Consider the following 23516-nt stretch of genomic DNA (forward strand, 5'->3'; position numbering starts at 1 on the left):
CAGAAACCACTTAATTCAGAATACAAATCATTTATAAGAAACAGCACTAAATAAAGATGTTTCCTGTCTAAAACTGCCTTTTTTTCCAAACTGTAAGAAACTCGGTGTGCTCATTTCAGAGCTTTCAAAAAATCATTTAAATCCACTGTTAATTTATAAATACATTTAGTAATAGTTTCCAAAATTGAGAAGAGGAATACTGTTCAAATTCATTTCATTATTATGTCTACATATATGGTGGCAAAACATTCTAGAAATGATTCCAGTTTGGGGAGCACCTAAATGAATTCATTCTGTTTCCACAGTTCAGCCCTCAGTGACACCTGGAAGAACTCAGCAACTTGGAAACCATGCTGCACAAACATATTGCTAAATTTGAGTATGTGACAATTCTTAGAACCCTTCACCCACTATGTACACTCATAGAGTAATACTTTGATATGGGTATCAACTGAATTAAGAGGCACTTAGCTGGAAAGGTAAAAATTTATCAGTGCCCCTCCCCCCTGAAGGGAGGTACAACCAAAAACAAACTTAGCTGACTCAAAGCCTATTTACAGCCAGTCCTTATATAATATTAGCCATTTAAAAGGATATTAAATATTAATAAACATGGTATCTAAAAGAGAAATAAGCGATTTGTGCAGCATAATTTGGACTGTAGAATTTCCTCCTAAGGGACCCAAGTAAATCAACTGGACACAACTGCACAGGCACTTTCTAAGTAGAATAAGGAATATTCACTGCTTAATTTACACTAAAGACAACAAAAGATTCTGAGCAAATGAGAACAAATGAAATGATTGTGTATGTAAGGGAATGTTGATATTTTTAGATGAAGCTACTTTTCTAGAAGTACTGACAGGGGCAAGGAGAAAATGATGTGCCTGTTCCGTCGATGCTATCTTAGGGGGCTTTTAAAAGTTTTTAGGGGAAGGCCAGGGAAGGCAGGCTAGGGAAGACAAGGATTTCTAAACAGGAAAAGCAGCAATTCCAAAGAACTGAGTAAAACTGGAATAAATGCAAGTATGGAACAATTATCAAATTACTGGACACCCCAAATTACTCAAGTTTCACTTCTCTGCCTCTTCTTTAACACCACTGTGTTTTTTATGTCCACTGACTTGGTACTAAACCACCATCCATCTAGTTAACAAACTGTGTTGTTATTTACCCTATGTTAAGCCCACAAGGATAGTTTGAATTTTCTTATTTATAAAGTACGGCTGAAATTGTATTCACTGCCATGCCAACTTTAAACAACGTAAATATGACCTCTTGATCTAAAGAATATTTCTGACACTACAGAGAGAGAGGGAAGAGAAGGGAAAACAGTAAGAAACACTTTCTGGAAACTTTCTCTTTTTGACAATATTTAATTCCTTTTAAACTTACAACTATCTTTAAAACATGAACTTTTCTTCAAGAATGGGAACTAACACCTTTAATCAGTTTTCCCAAATGTCTCTACACAACCACTAAACTTAATTAACGATACTTGAATTTACATTCTTTATTTGGGGAAAACACACCCAAGAATTTGCTTTGGAAAGAATGCAGAAATTGATTAGTTTAAAAGGGGTTTATTTTTGGTGCACACAATTTCTTCACTGTGAATATACACGTGATTCTCTGTATACAGGAAATGGAATTATGTTCAAAATAATATAGACACAGCAAACAAGTTTCTTTGAAGTCACTAAAAATTATGACTACTTAAATTAACATTCTAAAACTAATAAATAAGTACTATTAATTTGAATAGTTAGTAGGTGTAAGGGAAAAGGCAACACACCACAATAAATGAACAAAACATAACATGCATTCCTCTTATTAGAAAAAAGACACTTTCAAGTATTTTTCTCATTTATACTTCTTTTTTTTAACTGTGGGTATTAAAATTCCCACAAAAATGAGGTGCTGAATTCAGATAAAATAAGCAGCACCATGCAAAAGTTGCCCAGTTTTGCCAATCAACCTCAATCACAATCTACAACGCAGTCTCTGGGATGGCAGGCCTAAACTCAAGGATGAAGAATCTGCCAAGTGGACAAAATAATGGTCTTCTCAACAGTATTTCCATGTAAAAAAAAAAAAATTAAGACACAACATTAGTTCAATTAGACAGGTTACTAAACATTTACGGAGTGAAGGAAGAATGCATTTTCTTAAGAGTAGTAGTCTTATTAGTTGAGTAAACAATTTATGTAATGCACATCTTGAATGTATATGCACACATGTGTACATGTAAGTATAATATATTTAGAAAGCAGACACATGACATTTTTTTCATGCTTGTGACCTGGTGGTGTCAACAGGTCCACTCAAGTTACCTGGCTGTCTATCTTCTGCCTGACCCCTGAAACGACGCCTGCGGCTACGATTGCGTCGCTGGGGTTTTTTTTCACTATCATCTGTAATTGCAAAGTTTACCATGAACTATTCTGACAAACAAAAGCAAAACAAAAAAAAACTTCTTTCCTTCAAAGATTTAAGAATGGGGAAAGAGAACTTTTTAATTAAACAGGGAGGATAAAACAATATACATTACTAACAGGAAAATAATTTTGTAGTTTTAAACATTTCAAATAGATTAAAAAAGGAATTATCACCTGGAAATAAAGAGGGTTTTAAACTCTTAACTGAACAAACTCAACAACTTAATTACCATCACTCAGGAATAAAGTCTTCCTTTCCAATACAATTTAGTTTTGGGGTTTTTTGTTTTTAAGCAAAGTTAACATTTTAGCCCTTTGGAAGTTAATACCTACTCAATACACATACCTTCACTACTGTCATTTATAATAAATTTTAAAGAGGCAAGCTGAAAGCCCAATTTTGGCTTAGGAACAAAAAGAGTATTAAGTGGCTTGCCATTTGAATATCTATATTGATTTAATGGCATCAAAGGGCACTTTAATAAACCCTTCTGGTTTCAAATAATTTAGCTATACAAATCTGAGAACTAGAAACTTCAGACAGACACAAAGCTATCTTGTTTGAAGTAAACACTAAGAAAAATTCGATATGGGAATTGCATTACGTTTGGGGTGTTTTTTTTGTTGTTGTTGTTTTTGAAAAAAGCGTCATACATTAATATACAATAATGTTATCTTTTCCCTAAGTGCTTACATACCTAGCCCATTTTCATTAACTGAAGCTGTATCAGATTCAGTCATCCCATCCATCAGAACAGCATCTTCATCAGTCCTTCGTCTACGAGACCGCCTACGACGGTTAGTACTGTGATGAGATTCGCTGGCATCAGTGTCTGCAGTCTGATCAGATTCTGTATTATCAAGTAAGCTGTATGGATTGCTGTCTGGATCTTTGAGCACTATATGCATGTCAGAGGCAAGAAATATTTGTTTAAGAGAGCTGCAGTCATTAGTAATGTTTTGATCTATAGAACTATATTAATGATAAAGAAACTTCAATTCTCCCCCTATACTCTGTATTCAAATTAAATGTTTTCTGTATCACTGTTTTCCCTGGAAAATAACAAATATGAAGAACTTTAAATGACAATGAAAAATTAAAGCAGAAAATGAGCAAATACCCTCAGCTTCCTACCATTTCTTGGACTTGTTTTGAAAATGTATTAGAAAACAGTATATTACATGCTATTTTTGACATTCACATTCTTAGCTAATCCTGCCCAGAGGCTAGAGAAATGAAAATTAAGAGAAATATTCAATTTTGCCGCCTTTATGGAGTTCAAGGTGTCAGCTGTTGCTTTGTGCTAATGTTAATGGACTATTCCCAAATAATTCTCAACACCTGCACTCCATGGCATAATAGAAATGTTACTGAACTGAAAGCAATCAAAACAAGTCTACACAAAAAAGCAAACTAAAAAAAAAAGTTTCAAATTTTAACTGGTTATAGGAAAATAGAGAAATGAATGTTGACTAGTACTCCCATCTCCAGAAACAAAGAGTGAAGGCGGGGTAAGGTGGGGTGAGGGTAGGAAAGGGAAAGTTTTAAAGTATAATTCATAAGAAAAAAAATACCCATCTTACCTATGTGCATTTATTGCCTCCACCAATCAAATTATAGAAGAAATTCACCTAATCACGATTTTTCCTAAGTTTCCTTTGGTAACAGCTAGCAAGCTAGCATCTTCGCAAAAGACACTAAGTTTATCCATTAATCATAAGCACTAGGTAAAGTACATATATTGTGCAATTCAGCATACTACAATTCTATAAACCTTGGTAATAGCAATGTAATGTAGTAAAATATAAAAAGTATTTCCCTAAACACCTATAAGCTAAACTTAGGGCTCAAAGAGTATCACTGGAACTAGAGTACTTTTAAAAGCCCCTAAAATTTTGTGATTTGTTCCAGTTTTTTGTAGTTTGTAAGCAAGTCTGATATACATTTAATTATATCTATGTATGTATGTTTTAAACATTTAAAATACTTATAAACTTTCATAGGGCACATGTTATAACATTAAGAGTGGTTTTCTTAAAGTGGTATACAATAAAAATATGTAAAGGTTATACGTCATATAATTTAGTCCACATAATGCTGACAATTCCTCCCCCCTAGCCCATTATGCTAAGCAAAAACATTCTCGCAACTCCTACAAAAAGACATGAGTAAAAAGTTGCTTATGCACCCCAGTTCTCAGTCTAAACAGCCTTCTTTACAGCTCAGCTCAATTCCTCAAACAGTAAAAAAAATTTTAATTTCACAATTTCTCTCTGTTCCTAAAATAGTACATAGTGCAGCAAAAATTCTTCTCAGTTAATTTTCAATATTAAGTATGTAAAGTTACTTAGATCTCTCTGTGCATTAGAATTTTCTGGGTCTGGCAAACAAATATATAACCCAAATTTTCTAGGGGGAAGAAAATTCTAATCACATAAGCCCCCCAAAACTGGAGAAATCTTTGACCATCAAAACAAGAGAATCAGCCAACCAAAATTTCTCTGACCTGAAATTCTAGCTAAACCTTCACTGAGAAACACCCTAAAGGGTTTCTCCTTATCTTGCCATATGCTCCACTACTTGCCTCAGTGAGAAGACACTTCCCAAAATGGGTGGCCTTGGGAAATGAATTAACTTGTATAAAGTTATACTGTTTACAAAGTAAGGATGCTGACATAGTATATAAAAGACTACCAGAACTGATGGAGGATTTGCCACCACGCGGTCCACCACGACCTCGACCCCCTGAAACACTTCTCCCTCTTCCTCCTGGGCGTCTCCTGCTGTCACGCTGATGTCGGCTCTCCCGATCATCTTCTCCTGCCAATGACCAATCGCTCAGCTCGTCTTTACGCTCAGATTCTGTTTCAGAGGGGTTAGACAGCTCAGAGTTTGTACCTTGGGAAAGAGGACATAAACCAATTAGATTCCTTTTTTTTTTTTTTTTTTTAAAGGGAAAAAAAAGGAATGAAATTTTTCAAAATTACTTCCTACAGACCATTATTTTAATAACCCTAATTGGCTGATTCAAAGAAAGCTAAATAAAAATTAAAATGAGTTTGAAATTTACTAAGAAATAATCACATGTTAGTATTAGACTAGTAATACAAGATCTACTAATGGGAAATTAAAAGTTGGTTTGGATGTGCAGAAATAGAGCCAAGAGATTATACGAAACATTACATATAATATGCAAATGCAGTTAGTATGGAAAAACAGTAAAAAAAAAATTGCTCATTTTTGTTTTAGAAGCAAATTAGTGTAATAAAAATAACCGCTATCCAATATTGAAAACCAAATTTAATCATATTTAGAAAAAGGAGTAGTTTAATTGTATAGTGTACTCTACCATTATTTCATTGATTCTTGGAAGCACATCTTTTAACAGAGATGTTAAAAGCACACATCACGCTTTTAACATCTCTGAAATCACAATGCTTCCTATATAACTGATGGTCTCTTATAAACTGGGAGTGTATTTTTAGTGGCTGTACATAAAATAATTATGTTTTATGAGCAATAGTGGCTTAAATACACTACGTGAAATTACAGAACAAATTTTAAGAATGCTAAGAAGACAACTTTAACCTGACAAGAGAAAACTTCATCGTGACTCTAAAGGTTGACAGACCATTTCTAAGGTTTCAATGACCTATTTTAATACTGACCTTTTAAAAATTTAAACACTGCAAATATTCTATAAAAGCTTGCAATATCATTACTATTATATCACAATTAAAGTGCCAGATTTAGATGATTCAATCACTACAATACTCTCTTTTATTCTTTAATTCTTGGAACGCCACTTCCACCCCTCCGTTTCATCATATGTCCAAATCTATCTCCTTCAGAGCCCAGTTCAATTTCTAGTTTCAGACCAATTTAACTGAAAATAGACCTCTCCTCTCCTTTTACTACCTTAAAAGCAAAGTGTGTCTATCATGCAATGTTGTCCTATGTTCTTTTCCATTTTTTCCCCTTTCGATTTACATCCCACTTGGTCTATGATACATTTAAACGGTAGAGCTCTTTCTTCTACCTCTAAATGCCCCAGACACCTAACAATATGCATAACAATTCTCTCTTGATAAATGAATCTGTTGTATAATTTTGAAGTTCGATTGCTTATCTCCCAAATAAAAGTGATTCCATGATAAACTACAAGTTCGCTACATTTAAATTCCAGTCATTTGATGATGAAAGTAAAACATCATAACTCCTCAGATGTACAAAAGTAGAAGTATTAAGGTACCCAGAATAAAACTGAACAAATGAAGGGAGTCTAACAACTTCCTTTCTCCTCTAAGATCATTCTTTTTTTCCACATGATCTTAAATATGATGTAACCACTCAATTATATAAAAATGAATTAATACATTGGAACTATTATTTTAGGAAAAAACATAGCAAGTTTCTAGTATTCACACTTGAGTTTTATTAGGATTGGGAGTCTCGCAAAAGAGAATGAATCTCCCACTTATTTCTCCAAATGACAAAAAATTTACTAGCTGATGTCATGGTTTGTTAGAATAATGGCAATTTATCATTTCATGAGTCACGAAAACATCTTTTGGAATGTGTAAGAATTTCTGAATTTACTGACAAGCCTATACACTGCCTGAAAACATTAACAAAATCTGAAGATAAATGAATATCTCATTTTAAAATTTTTCACAAGTCCCTACTGAATTTCCTCCCGAAATACATTGTAGTATTTAAACTCAGCACATCACAAGCAAGGACATTCTTCCTAAACTTTAATCTAGTATTCTAAATACTTAAAGGGGGTGGTCTAAAACATAAATAGGTTTCAGTAGGTAAGACAGATACTAAAGTCAAAAACAAAAAGGGCTAATGAATTGGCTAGTGCTCTTGCGTTAGTCATATTAAATAAAGCTTAAATGTTTCTGGGATGGCAAAAGGGACTTTGCAGATGTGATAAGATTAAGGATATTGAAGTGGGAAGATTATCATGGATTATCCAGGTGAGGCCAAACTAATCATATGAATCTCAGCTGCAGAGAACCAAAGAGCACAACTATGAAGTCACTAGCTTTACAAGACAGACAGACGGAGTCATATGCAAAAGGAATGAAGGTCGTCTCTAGAAGTTCATGAATCCAAAAAAATTTTTTAAGTAGCTCTAAAAATGATTCATGAAACTAATCCCATTTTTAATGACTCCAACAAATAAAACCTGTTTTTAACAGAATTGCAAATCAGATTTTCCCCTAAAACTTCTAAAATCACTCCTGAAGATACTTCACATCCTTTTCAATGTTCATGTACGCTAAACGTAATAGCTAAAGTACCATATTTTATCAACTCCAACATGCCATCCATTCATTTTAAAGACATATTTTGTGTGCCATTAAAAAAAAATGTTGCCCATTAGCTTTAAAATACCATTCATTCTAAGGAACATACCAACTTCAGAGACATTATGACAAATGTTTCTTATACAACTTATATATTATCACCAATATCCTGACATTAAGTAGGTAAGAGAACATCTATAACCAAATTTAAATGGTTTTTCTCTCAAGCCCACTTAAATTCAATAGCTATTTCAAGAAATGCAATGCTACCACCAGTCTGCAACATTTCAGAGGTAAGAGTGCCATCTACTGAACAACTTGCATAACTTTCTTCAATCCAGATGATATTCCTCTACCACTCATAAAAACTTACTAACTCATAAAAATTTTACCTACTGTCAACAAAGGCATTTTGCAGAAAACTGGCCTCAACAAGCTTACTTCCCACAGAGGCTTATGAAAGTCTTCAATGAATTCATCACCCTATCATCCAAAAAACCAAATCTGATTATTTGTACTAGTAATTTATGCCTCTAGAATCATTCAATATAATTTTTCTTTAATTACTGGTTAGTTGTCTTTTGTATTAAATGTATTTTCAGGAAATACAGTAATACTTCACAATTTTCTGCCCTTCATATGCTAAACACTTTACTAGAATTTTGCTTTCCAGTTTCAACAGTTAACTTTAAATAATAAAAACTATCAAGAAATGAGAACATGGAAATATATGAGGGAAGGGTTAATTAACCTTTCAGCTCCACAACAAATGAAAGGACAAATTTAATACAATTCTGGCGTCATTAGATGATCCTTCAAACATGAAATCTGAGTGTGGAATCTGCACACTGTAAGCTTTTATGTTTATCCATTTTCCCTAAATGCCTTCTATTTTGGAAAAGGCTTATGAATTATTTTTCTAAAGCAGTTAAGTTAGGAGGAGCATAGAGGTATGGAGAAAAGAGAAGGAAATAGAAAGGGAAGACAAAAATCAGGTCACTGCTAAGATCCAAGTCCAAATGCAGAAAAATGAACAACTCCAAAGCTGAAGAAGAATAAGTGAAAATTTAGGATTAGAAAATTGTTGACCACCACCATCCACTGGCCCCCTCCTATAAGGGTTAGGGCCCTATCCTCACACTGAAATACATTTTAGAAAAATGTTCATTTATAAAATGTTAATTTGGTTCTGGCTTTTTAAAGCCCTCATTTTTAGTGAAATGTTATTTCATAAAATTAATTCCAGATAGGAGATATTTATATTCAAAACTGCCAAGAGAATCAATAAAGTATATTTTATAAAACTAGTACAGATGTACTATACACAACCTTAGCACACTGATTAGCATTATTTTTCAACTTTACTTTTCCTAGACAGTAGGCTAAAGAGATTCCTAGCAGTATCATCACCATTACTAGGTTTTGATATATATACATTTTTGTATACAAGTATGTATATACAAATGCCACCTATATTTATTCTAAATATTTAAAATAAACATGATCATGAACTGCCAACTTAACAAAAACACGTCTGATCTCATTACAAAGCTCCGTGAACATCATACACCTTTTACTGTCATTAATATGAAGTATGCCTTCACTACCATAGACAGCTCAAAACTATCTCCTGCCCCCAAAGCCAAGACAGAGCAACGAATAATACTGAGCAAAACGTTTTGAAGTGCCTAAACTAAAACGACTAACAAAAAAATTGTTTTTTTTACCATAACCGGAGGTGTAATTAGGGCCCCGACGACCTCTGCCTCTTCCACTATAAGACCTAGAACCTTGTACAGAAGAGACGGTACTTTCATCAGTGGCATATCCTTTTTCTTTTTCAGGCCCTCTGGTGGAAGAAGGTCTGAAACCCATACCAATCTGTCGTAGCTGTTCATCAATCTGTAGGCGTTCCATTCTTAGCTGTTCTACTTCCTATAAGCAAAACAAAAAAGTGTAAATATTCTATGTTGTACCATTTTTACCTTCTTAAAGCCCACAGTTAAAGCTATACTCCCTACCAATGAAAGAAGCTGTGATCTTGGCCAATTATTTGGTAAAATACAACTGTGTACCTAGTAAATACAATTCACGAGGTCATTTGCGGACTCAATTCACTGAACATTTACTGAATACTTTAGCGAGCACTAAGTATGCTAAGTGCCACAAACATACAATATAGAAAAAGACAAGGACTCTCCACCTTCAAGGGTATGTTTAACAGACAAGCATTAAAATAAACTATCTGTTGGTGTTTACAGGGCCGAATAAATGTTTCTTATGCTAGAGCAATATTCAGTTTGTGTTTTAGTTCCTGGCGTGAATGAATGAACTAACAGTTTGTTAAATAGCAAATAATTACACAATATTACCAGATCCAGCCCTCATCCAGCCCTCAAGAAATAAAAACTCTGATTGAGATACAGGTGCCATATATGAGAGGGACTATTAAGCTACTTTTCCATCAAAACGGTGACACCTGAGTTGTGGCCTACATGAACTAGGAGACTTGGTCATTCAGAAACCGAGGTCATTACAGAATGTGAAGGTAAGGTGACCAGAGAAAGCTTCTGGCTAAGAAGTAGTAGAGTACTGGAAGATAAAGCATGGGCTTTAAAATGCCAGACTGAATTGAGATTTATAAACATGAGTTTTAAAAGAATGACATCATCATGTGTGCTTTCAAAATATTAACGTAAGAGCAATGATATGAGTGATTAAAAGGACTAAAACCTACTAGAGACAGAACTGTTGAGGATATTAGAAGAGAAACTTAATAAAAGATAAAGTAGAAAATGACAACTGCAACTTTTAATAATTTATGGGCCATTTCTTTTTTAAAATCTTTGCTCTTTATCAACTCTAAATAGACTATCTTAAAAATAATGGTTAAGAATTACCAAATGATGTCTATGGGATATCACCTCTGATTCAAATACTAGTTACCAAGAAAGCCCATCTTACTCCCTGCCCTATTTGCACTTAAAACATCAAGGTAAAAACAAAATGGTTTCAGTATAGCACATGTATATACGTAAGGTGAGGAGAGTCAAATTAGAGGAACACAAGTGTGACCATTTCTTAAACAGTAAGGAAAGAATGTCAAAGTTCAGAGAAAAAGAGAAACAATGTGCATTAAGGCCAATCATTTTATTATGGCAACGGACCTTTTCCCCCTAAATTCTCAAGTAGGAGACCAGGGTAAATCTGAAGCTGAATTAAAAAAAATATTTAATGATTTGAAATTTAATATGAATATAAAATTGATGTATTCTGAAGTTTAACATATGAAGCAACAATGATATGAATGTGAACAGTATACAAACCTTTAGATAAGCAATATGATACTCTAAAAGAACTTGCACATTTCCAATGCTTTCTTTAGTGCCAACAAATACAAACGGAACCATACCCTGTAAGAAAACACAACATCCTCAGTATTTCATATTTTAACAAAGTCTAGCCTAAATTTCACATACCAATATATAATTTGGAAAACTTTTCTAAAACACAGCAATTTATATCTTACTAAAATTCAAGATCTAAAAATAAACTGCTGGGCGCCTGAGTGGCTCAGTCATTAAGCGTCTGCCTTCGGCTCAGGTCATGATCCCAGGGTCCTGGGATCGAGCCCCGCGCATCAGGCTCCCTGCTCCGCAAGAAGCCTGCTTCTCCCTCTCCCACTCCCCATGCTTGTGTTCCCTCTCTCGCTGTGTCTCTGTCAAATAAATAAAATCTTTAAAAAATAAAAATAAACTAAGAAAAAAATCAATATAATTTGAAATACCGAGGTTTTCAATAACTCATTGTATTTGCCCTACAATTTAAGTATGCTAAAAATTTAAATTACCTTTAAAATAGCAGTTTATATCAGATTTTCTAATTCCTAATTCAGTCTTTCTCCATATATAAACCACCTTTTAATGAAATTTTCCTTCAAACTGGTATAAATTTATAGACCAGACAGATCACGTTGGTAGTGATGGCTTTAAAAAGGTAAAGCACATTAGGTAGGTTATCCCTAATATGTGCTCACTTAACAAAACTGTCAATGTTGTATATTGGAAGTAGTGCTTCCTGACCATTAACAGTGTAACATACAGAGTACAAATATTTACACCATGTAAAATAAAGGAATTACTGATATGGGCAAATATTTAGTCACCAATATTAAAGCAAATCAAAGAATTAATTTTGCTGAATTTACAAAGAAATACACTTCTACCTTCCTAATGGCTAAGGAAAAATGAGTAGAGCCTAAATAAACTTCCCCAGGCAGTTTCAGTGTCTCATTTTCTTGATTCTACAGATGAGTTCCTAAGAGCTATTCAAACAGACTGGCTTAAGAGGGCATGAAAAAAAGGACTATAACTTAAGCTTAAGAAGTAAGAAGTCTTGACTCTGTCCTCAGGAATTCATGGGCAGGTAAGAAAGACAGCAAAGTGAATGAAAGATGGAGGAGGAGTAAAAAAAGATCTAAAATACTTTAAGCACATACCACATTTCTAGAAGTATATTATTCTACACCTGTATCTTATTTAATATTAAAAAGTAACTTTAATACTCCAATTAAAAAAAAAATACTCCAATTTTACAGTTGAGAAAGCAATTTGCCCAAAGTCATACAATTAGCCAATGAGCCAGCCAATTTCATATCCAGTTACCTAATTCCAAGTAACAACCACTTGTCACTTGCCCCAATACAGAATAATGAAAAAGGATAAATAAAATCCCTAAAGGCAATCACAATCTCAGAAAAGATACTAAACATTCCTGCAATAATCTTATTGCACAGCATTAGTGGTATCAATGAAAAACACAGCAATATTAAGTAGAATGTGTATTATGCCATCCCAAATGTGGAAACTTAGGGGAACTCCTAAGAATATTATTAAAGTAAATGTTAAAAACAAATAGAATTTTACCAAGGAGGTAAAGAAGGAAAAGTCATTCCAAGACAGATGATCTGCAAGGAGTAAGAGAAATACAATGCCTTGACCCTGAAGTTGAGATGCTATCACCAATACCTCCAAAGAAAAGGACAGTTAAGAATGCAACCTTAAAGACATGTTTTACAGAATACTTTAATGGCTACTATAGAGCCATAATAAAAAATTTGAAGAGTAAATGATTAATACTGAATATAAAAATTTGTTTCTAGGAGTTATTTCCGTGAACTTTCTAGATTTTTTTTTTAAGATTTTATTTGTCAGAGAGAGGGAGAGAGAGAACAAGCAGGAGGGGAGTGGCAGGCAGTGGGAGAAGCAGGCTCCCTGCCGAGCAAGGAGCCCAAAGTGGGACTCGATCCCAGGACCCTGGGATCATGACCTGAGCCGAAGGCAGACGCTTAACTGACTGAGCCACCCCGGCGCCCCGAAATTTCTAGATTTTTAAAAAATGCTAATAACTGATTACTTATATTTAACAGATTGCACTGACACTACCAACTAGCACTTGGGAAAAATAAAGCAGGATCCCTGGTTCCTAATACCTTACAACCCCCCCACCAAAAAAATTATTGGAGTGAAAAATTTATATACTTTTAAAAAACCTGGAGAATGAAATATAAATGGATCTCTAAATGATCTACATGTAGGAAAGATCTTGCCAAGCAGGACACAAAATGCGAAAGTCTTAAGTCATAAAGCAAAAGCCTAAAAAAAATTCCAACAACATAAAAAATTTGTATTGGGGGGAAATAATCAAGGAAAAAGAGTATTTGCTACAAATATAAAAAGACAAAAGACTAGCTTCCTTAAAATGCAAAAGTTCTAACAACTTAGTAATAAAGGCAAAAAATATACAAAAGACAAGCTGCTTAACAGAAAAATTAAAATGTCTTTTAAGCATATGGAGAGAGAACATGTACACCTTCTGGAATGGCACTAATTAAAAGTTTGATAAAACTCTGTATTGGCAAGTATGTGGAAAATAGACCCATTTCCGACACTGGTGGAAAGAATGTGTGGGAAAACTAAGATCTAAAAATTTAAATGCCTTTTACCCTTTGATCTAAAAAACCCACTTCCAGGAATTTACTCTCTAGTGGTTAAGGGATATTTGCTGCAGCACTGTTTTTAGTAGCAAAACAAAGAAATGAAAAGGCAACCAACAACAGTCTAAAATCTATGAGACACAATGGAGAGAGGAGAGACAGACAGGACACAGATACACATTTACTTTTCACACTACATCCTTCTGTGCTATTCTAACTTTTACATAAGTGTACTTCTTCTACAGTGAAAAGCTCAAATCCAATCTTAAAAACAGACTGAAAATACTGAGCAAGCATCTAACTCTGTACACTTCACTGGGCTAGAGAAAAACAGAGAATATGGGAATTCAGACTTTATTTCTTGATTTCAGAGTTCATAATGTGGCTTGGTGAGATAACAAAAAATATAAGGTTGAGAGAAAATCATTACATAATTATATAGACAATAATTGCAATGATACATAGGTGGGAAAGGTCATCTCAGGCTCAAGGTGGGTCACCAAAAGACTTCAGCATAAACAAGTTATAAACAGTCTGTCAGGGGATTTAGACAGCTTAAATTATGAAATGGTGGCCCCAAATAAGCAAATACCAACCTTCAAACTTTTTTTAACATGCAATGTTCTAAAAATTTTTTAATTTTGTGTATTATAGGTTTCCAACTTCTCATTATATCAAAAGATATAGCAACCAGATTAAAGTTAAGCAGCATCTGCTTCTTTTATAGAAAGAGACCATGCACCCTCCTACCTGTATCTTGTATATCCCAACCTGCTTCATCATTTAGTAATCTGCTTGGTTTCTATAAGCATTTAAATTTCTTAACCCTGACAGAGAAATGGGGGTAACACTAACCAAAACTACAAAACAGTAAAGTACAGTAAAGTTCTTATTTATGAAGACAGACTTAGAAGAATTAGCTTTGCAACAAAATGTTAAATACTGGAAAGCAACTAGGGATAAATCAAGCTAAGAAATTTATAGTTAACTCATATAATGGCCCTGACCAATAAACACCTTGATGTCCAGACCACTTTTATGGAGTGGTTGTATGCTAAATGGATCACCTTTCTTTTATACATTAAATAGGGGGTATAAAGGGGAAAGTGTGAATTTTTATGACACCTCGATTTTAATCCTCCTCTCAAAGGCGACAGGAGGGAGGGTTGCTTAAAAAGTAAAGGTTATTTGAGATTTATGGCAATTTTGGAAGCAGTGTAGGATGAAACAAATCTCAGCCACAGTACTCATTTCTGTAATACTAAGCCATGTGTTAATCGTTTTGTTTGCTTTGCCTCTACGTTCTAATTAAAAGGAATAAAGGAAGTGGCTCCCTAATAGACATCTTTACAACATCCAATACTTGATGTGAGATTATCTGACTAGTTTCTTTCTTTCTTTTAAAGAAGACACATTCTTTCCAACAGGCTAGTAAGCTCTCCAAGCAATAATCTATTGTGCAAAACTGAAGCTGCTTCCTGAGAGATAATATGGGAGAAAATCCTTGCCTTATATTCATTCGTAGGCATACAAAGTTTAAGCCACTGGAGCCACCAAAGTAAGAGAGCTTTCAAGTTATGGATGAGGAGTAAAGAACAGTATTGTAGACAAAATATGAACATGTGAGAAGAGACGGAAAAAGAAATGTCAGAAAGTTGGTGTCGTAATAACGACATAAAAGGTTAAAGATTTCAGTTAAGAAATGATCAGTGTTTTCAGATTCTAAAAAAGGTTAAGTACACGGTTATTTACTAAGAATTCCTTTATAACAAATTTGTTAAGTACAAAAAAGAACTGTTAAAATTCTCAAACTGAAACCATTTTATCAAAAATTGGCTTTTTACTGAAGTACTGAGAAACCAATCAAGATCCCACGGCCCACAGTTGAAAGATTACTTGTTTTCTTTTTTTTTTTTTTTTTTTTAAAAGATTTTATTTATTTATTTATTTGAGACAGAGAATGAGAGAGAGAGAACACATGAGAGGGGGGAGGGTCAGAGGCAGAAGCAGGCTCCCTGCGGAGCAGGGAGCCCGATGCGGGACTCGATCCCGGGACTCCAGGATCATGACCTGAGCCGAAGGCAGTCGCTTAACCAACTGAGCCACCCAGGCGCCCAGATTACTTGTTTTCTTAAGCACAGAAAACAATATTGTGAGGAATAAAATTAAAAAAAAGAAAAAAAAATCCACTGCATCAGTCTGTAAGTAGCTCACTAGATAAAACTGATCAAAATGATTTCCAAAATATAAAAAAACATTATAAATCAGCCAGGAACAGAACACGGTTTTTAAAAAGTGGGGGGGGATTATACATTTTAAATACTTACATCTTCTCTAGGTAATTTATTTTCATTGTCTCCTTCAATTCTCACCCGAACCACACCAGATTTGTCCACTATTTCCTGAATGACTTTGCCATTTTTTCCAATTACTTTTCCTTTAATAAGAGAAAAAAATATAACAAGTTAAAACCAATACTGTTATCCTTCCAACACTAGCCCAAATAATTTGACTTGCTATCAAATCAAAAAAACCAAGCAAAGCTCCATCTTTTTATACTCTCAATATATTCACCCTGAGGACTACAGAGGAATTTTATCCTTGGTCTGAAAAACTTCCTTCTCTTCAGAATGCCTAAGGCTATTTATTAACTAGGATTGACAATGTTACTCACATATAAGTCATTTTCCAAGTCTAAAACATTTTTTAATGTGCTCTACCATCATTTCTATATTTTTAAAATATCAATGTAACCCATTCCAAAACTTTGGACATACAAATAAAGGCAAAACAAACACTTATTTTGGCACTGTTAACAAATTTAATCTTGCTTTCATATTCAAGTTGCTATTCGTCCAAAACACACCTATTAACTTGAAGATACTTTTAAAATGAATACTCTCTCTTCAATGAAATGTATGCGTTTAACATTTTTGACCAAGTTTTTAAGTACTTCATAGCTATACAAATACATATAGTATGTATATGTTATGCTGTCTTCCTAGATATGAAATATAATATATTGACATAAATTCCAAATTATTTACCTTCTCCACACTTAACATTTAAGTGTGTCAAACAGCAGTTACTGAGTATCCAATAACTAAAAGAGAAACTAAAAGGGGGGACAGGAAATTCTCTCCCCCTTAGGAGCTTATTCTTATAAAGACAGCAAACTAGTAAAATAGCAAAGCAGTACTAGATAGTGTTACCTGGTAAAAGAAGTAAATATTCACAGGTAACCTTCCCTGTATGAAACAGATGTATCCCTTATAAAAGTTATTAAAAGTCCAAATCCCTCATTCTTTTTTAAATCAGCAATCTATTTCCAGAATAGAATTTCAGTTGAAAGGGGTTAAAATAGAAGTTATTCCTATCGCATGCCTTGAGAAAACAAGTTTCCATTAAAGAATAAATAAGGGAACAACAGCAAGAGTAAATGGCTCAATACAGCAAAGACACCATTACAGGATTTTCTATCCCTATTCTCAAACCTCCTTCCCCATTAATAACCCTAAGTTTAAAAGCAGCAGCAACTGAACAGGTAAAAAGAAAAAAAGAGTAGGACAGGGAATTCACATGATGTAGGTCTTCTCTGAGCAGCCCTAGCAGCAGTATATAAAAGCAACCTTCATTGTTAACACAGTGAAGCTCAAGCAGCAACTCCATCCTTGACCCTGCTAAAAATAAGCAAATGTCTTTTCGAAAAAACAAAAATCAGACTGATATATCATAATCCCTCCCCCAGAATCTTTGCCCCTTCCTTCTATGAACTATACCAGTGGTGAGTGTACATCCATCACCCTTCTGGGGTCTGTGGCAGGGACCTACCTGAAAGTTTTATTTAGTCCCACCAGAGACCGTCAATATTTTAAATGATCATTTCCATTAAATTCCAAAGCATATTGACAAACTGAAGCAGACCTGTAGTATAAATTGAGCACTGAGCATAAATGCTGAAGGGACAGAGTAAAGAAGTGATTAAGGAAGGCTTCCAGGAGGTGAAAAGTTTCAATTTATTTTTAAATCAACGTTCATATAATATTTTTCTTTTGACTTAGGAGGGGTGGGAATGGTCAGGGTCTAGAACTCTTAGAATCTGAATGTGTTAAGAGAATTCTCTTTAACTTACCCACCAAGTAGTCCTCATTCCCTTTTACTCCTCAGTCCACTTTTTCTTTTTCACTTGGACTAAGAATGTACTATTTTTCAAAAGACTGCTTCACCCATAGAACATTTTGGAGGGAAATGTAGTATTATTATATACAACAACCAAGAAATCATTACACTACTTCTGAGTATTTCACCAACATATAATAGTTGCTGCTAATGTGTATTTTCTGAAGAGTCCCAAATAACCCAAATCACCAAAGCGAACCAAGACAGAGTAGAGGAAAAGAGACAAGTACTCACATCATTGCACAGACAAATGAATAAAGAGAAGAACCAGAGAACTACAAATATATCCAATTTCCTTATTTCTGAAATATCAGGAATTTTTACTCAAAATTAACACTACCACAAACTCTAAGACCAAGGCTCTCTTCTACAGAATTGTTGGGTTGAAAAGAACCCGGATTTCCTTTCACACCCTCATCTCCAAATCAGTTTTACAAGTGAAGAAACCTAAGTTAAATTTGTTATGTAAAGCAGCAACCACAATGTCAGTACTGACAGGTGTCAATAATTGTGATTTGAAGAAAATAGGGGATTCGTTTTCAAAAGCAGCTTGTCAAAGGTGACTTCATTTGACAATGATAAACATGTGATAATATTTTGTACCTTAATGTTTGTTAGAATTATACAAAAACTCTTAAGCTTATACTTAATTTTAACATCTCATCTCTCCAGCAGTTCAACCTACAGTGAACAAGAACCAATAAAATGGAGCTTACTTATCTGGCACTATGTCATACCTATCCAAATGCTTGGGCAAAGTAAGAGACAAACTAATAGTTGAATACCAAGAAACTGTCCAAGTTGTTGTTCCAGAGTATGCTAACTTGTTACTGGTCAAAACAAGCATCTTTTTTAAAGTGGAAGTTTTGATGTGTTTTCTATAACTGTTTTTTTGAAATAGGATTTGACAACTAGAACACCTATAGCAAAAAAAATCATTTCCAAAAGGCAAAACAGGCCTAACTGTATATAAATGGAGCCCAAGAGGCTCTGCTTCAGTAAGGTCAAGAAACTCATCAGACACAGCAATGGACAAAAACTCAAGCCCCTCCTAGTAAATGTCTCTGCTTTATGTTAATGCTTACTTTTATATTAAAGGTTAGGATAATCACTGAGGATTTACTTAATACATGACCAAAATTTTTCCATTTGTCTCAAATAGCATTAAAAAGGACAGATAACCCCAATGTAGAGAATATTAATAACAAAGCTATTAAACAACTCATCCCAAGCTATAAAGCTCCTTTAACTACAGCTTCAAACTCAAAAATCTGTCACTTAACTTATAGCCCATGGGTTCATAATTTCCATAATGGTGACAGAAACTTAATAGTGAATCCTCCCCTCCTATCATCATCACCATCCTTCTCTCCTGCCCATGACTTCTTACCTTATTCTATGCCTTTGCAACAACCAATTATTATTTATTCAGGGCCTACTGTGTAGAAGTTTATTACCCTATTGTTAGTCCACTCTTACTTTTTCTTCTGCACTTAACAAAAGAAAAAAATATCACAAACACCTTCTCAAAAATTACCATGACAATTTTGATGGACATATGAGTGATAAAAAGACATTAAGTGAATAAGAAGAGCAAGCCCAAGGGGTGAAATGGGCTTTTAAAAAATGTAATGACAAACTGTTACAAAAATCATGGGTCGTATTAGTGAGGCACCCTGTACAGAAGGAAATATCTTTATTTTTTATTATGAAAATAACGAGATACAAGTCACATACAACATTACCAAAGAAAGAAAAGTACGGCTATCAAATGCTCCATGTAACTATAAATACGGTATCAGACAAGATTAAATTTCAATTAAATTGTTGTATAATTAATAACAGTTAACTTATTTAACATTTAGTAGAAATACCTACCAACAAGATTCCTAGGAACCTGAATAAAATCCTCCACAAATTCCAAGAAACCTCTAGCCTTTTTTACAGCATCAGCACTCTGCAGGAGAAAATAAACATAAAATATAACCCTGAGGAAAACCCCAATCCAAAAAAAAAAAAAAAACCCTACACAAGAAATGAGAAATTCTGAATTATTATGCTCTAATACAAGATTCTGCTCAGCCCACTAAAGTGACATTTCAGGTCAAGTAATTCATGAAGTACTTTAAAAAAAAAATTATTATTAAAAAGACTAGGAAAAAAACATAGTATTAGAACATCTCTAAGGGAAGGGGAGGAACCCTAAGCTGAGAAAATAGCAGAATTTAGCTTACTTACATTAGCCAAATTTTAACCCAATCCTAAATATATTTGGTCCATACTCCCATGTTAAATTTCTCTAGGTGAATGTTAAATACAAATTATTCATATTGTCTACACTGTCTGCACTTGTTTTTTCACTGTCAACATAAATTATTTAAAAAGCTGTTTTTGTGGAGATGCATTTTTTTTAAAGTACCTATTGATAAGATCATTAAAATCCCTAAATTCTAATGGGTATAATTTTAAGACTGAAAGACTGGGGAAGAAGCCTCTCTACAGGGAATCTGTAGTTCCCAGGAAGTTACCTTCCACTTTTACTGTTTGTTCTTTAATAACAATAGATGAAGTGTATTGTGTGCTCATCACACCATGTAACACAAAAATTTTTTAAGCATATTTAATCCTCACAAACTATAACATAAGCACTACTATTTTCATTTCTAAATGAGGAATTTATACAGGGAAGTTAAGTAACTTTCTCCAAGCTCACTCCAAGTGGTAGAGACAATTCCAATCCAGGCAGTGCGGCTCCAAAGCCTTTTGTCTTAATTACTGTAAACTGCCCACTTTTAAAGGTTTCAGAAATAAAATTTGGGGGAAAAAAAAAATCAGGCCTCTAGTCAGATTCACTATATGACCCAGCTTTTCATGAGAAGAACTATGTATGAAAAGTCAAGACTTGAGGGGCACCTGAGAGACTCAATCTGGTTAAGTGTCTACCTTCAGCTCAGGTCATGATCCCAGGGTCCTAGGATGGACTGGGCTCCCTGCTCAGTAGGGAGTCTGCTTGTCCCTACCCCCCTCACTTGTGCTCTTTAACTCACACACAGACACTCTAATATATTTTTTTAAGATTTTATTTGATAGAGAGAGGGAGAGCACAAAGGGAGAAGCAGACTCCCCGCCAAGCAGAGAGCCCGATGCAGGATTCGATTCCAGGACCCCGAGACCACGACCCAAGCCAAAGGCAGACGCCCAACCGACTGAGCCACCCAGGTGCCCCTCTAGTAAGTTTCTTAAAAAAAAAAAAAAAAAGTCAAGACTTGAAATCATCACCCAAAAAACCTCATCTATTTATTCTAATGTGAGGCATGGTCTTGATGAAAAGTCTGACTTATTTTCAGATTTGTTATTTTCCAGGGCACACAAATGTCACAATTGACCAGTGACAAAATATTATCCAAATTCCAGTTCTTCAAAAGCTCCTCTATCACATGCTGTTTACAAATGACAGTGCCTGACACAGCAAGCACCCAAAAAAAGCAAATTATTTGTAATGCACATCAAACAGAGTTAAAATCAGAAGCAGTTGGTTAAACTTCCGAGAACAGTCCACATTAAATAGTAAATCTTTTACTGCCCCACATAATACTATTTTAATCCACCTGCACACATGTAATGGTTACTGGGGTTGACTGATTTTAAAACTATTTCACTGGGAAACTTAAATGCCAAATAATATACAATCAAACAATAGTTATAATAAAGTTATTGAAAAAAAAATTTTTTAAATAAAGATACTGAGATGGGGGACAGACAATAGCTTACCTCTCCATAGATTCTAAATGTTCCAGTATCTTCATCTAGCTCAATAGCTGTAACTCCAGGAACCTTCCTAGCTTGCTGTATGTTACTACCATGTGTTCCTATTGCCAGGCCCATCAAATCTTCTCTCACAACAAATTCTTCATGAAAAGCTGCTGCAAGTTGTTTTGTGCACTAGTAAAAGAGGCATGTTAGAATTTATATTACAAAAGATCAAAAACAAAAACAGTTTTTCATATACCCATGTTTGTAGTATTCTTAATAATCAAGAAGTGGAAGCAAACCAAATGTGCACTAACTGAACAGAAAAACAAAATGAGATATAGGCATATAAAATTATTCAGCCTTCAAAAGGAAATTTTGACACATGCTACAATGTGGATTGAGGACACTGTGCTTAGTGAAATAAGCTGGTAAAAAAAAAAATACTGTATGATTCCACCTATACGAGTAGTCCAATTTATAGAAACAAAAAGTAGAATCGTGGTTGCCTGAGGTGTGCGGGGGGACGGAGTGGCTGTCTAACGGATAGTTTCAGTTTTGCAAAATGAAAAGTTCTAGAAATTGGTTGATTAACAACATGAACAGACTTAATACTACTGAACTGCACACTTAATGATTAAGTGGTAAATTTTATGTTGTATTTTACCAAAAAAAAAAAAAAAAACCTAAGAAAAAAATAAAAGATACTCATTTGGGATCATATAATAGAAAAGGAAAAACAGTTTGGTAAGTATATTTAATCATGATCACAGAAAATAGTTAATTCTAAAACAAATTTTCTGGAATTACTGATATAAGTTCTCCAATTCAGAGGATTCATTTTTCAAAACTCACTCACCATACATCCCTTGTTTGGAACTTTTTAAATTAGTAACGGTACTTGCAAATATGTCCTAAAGATAAACATACCTCAATTTCTCTAAGCTCTGAATGTGGTGCGTTGGGGGGGGCGGGGGGGTGTCTCCTAATAGTGTGGCAATGAAGAATAAGAGAAAACAAAGGAATACCTTAGGATGGGATAGAAAAGAAACAATAGGCTCTTCTTTAAAATGTACATGCTATGTGTCCTCCCCTCCTCTTACATAAGAGTTATTATAGTCAACCAGTTAACTAATGGAAGTGTATTATGAATGACAGCTAACAGGGTAGTAAAAAAGCTTAAGGACAGAGTAAAGAAAAACCAGCAATACAGTTCTACTGGATACCCTTATGAGTTTCTAAGTTCTTTGGCACCTGTCATCTAAGTCTTAACAAAAAACTCAACAGGCATTTAGCAAACAAAGGCTGTTTGGGGAAAGTAACAGAAAAAAAAATAATTGTTCTAAGGGCACAATGCCTTCTGGTATTAGCCACAAAACAGGTCCCACGCTGCCTTACCTAGTTTAAGCCAGGGAACTTGAATAATATACTTATGAAACTAAATGGGACACACAAAAAACCTTCTGATAAACCCACTTACTTCTAAATGCTTAGTGGCCTCTTCATTTCTGGACATAAGCATCAATTTCGTACGAATACTTCGCAAATGCATGTCACTTAAAATATTTACTCTCTTCACAGTTGCTTCGCTGGCAGACTATAAACAAACAAGTTAATCACTCAAAAAAATCTTACTTTTCTAGATAATACAAACAAGAACCTTCCACGTAAAGCCTTCCTTGATCCTCATCTACCACACTTCTCTCCCCACCCACCATTCCCCCTCCCACAGGAAATCCTACTCCCCACTCTCCTTCCCGAATTCCCGTATTTAGTTCTGCTATTCAAATGATTGGGGTGGGGGGGGGCAGGGGAGGATCCAGGATCCCACACAT

At 34.4% G+C, this 23516-nt stretch overlaps 1 protein-coding gene across 1 annotated transcript in view; it reads right to left on the reverse strand.

The window, feature by feature from the left end:
- The window catches only part of FXR1 (FMR1 autosomal homolog 1), a 58231-nt gene that overhangs the window by 3102 nt on the left and 31613 nt on the right, over positions 1-23516 (reverse strand). The window contains 10 exon segments of the mRNA XM_021692624.2: positions 2334-2414; positions 3137-3337; positions 5134-5337; positions 9485-9547; positions 9635-9692; positions 11084-11170; positions 16080-16189; positions 19810-19888; positions 21703-21873; positions 23162-23278. Of these exon segments, the coding sequence (XP_021548299.1) occupies positions 2334-2414; positions 3137-3337; positions 5134-5337; positions 9485-9547; positions 9635-9692; positions 11084-11170; positions 16080-16189; positions 19810-19888; positions 21703-21873; positions 23162-23278 (1171 nt within the window).

The sequence above is a fragment of the Neomonachus schauinslandi genome, chromosome 1 (genome assembly GCF_002201575.2).
Source record: "Neomonachus schauinslandi chromosome 1, ASM220157v2, whole genome shotgun sequence".
In the NCBI taxonomy this organism is placed as follows: Eukaryota; Metazoa; Chordata; class Mammalia; order Carnivora; family Phocidae; genus Neomonachus; species Neomonachus schauinslandi.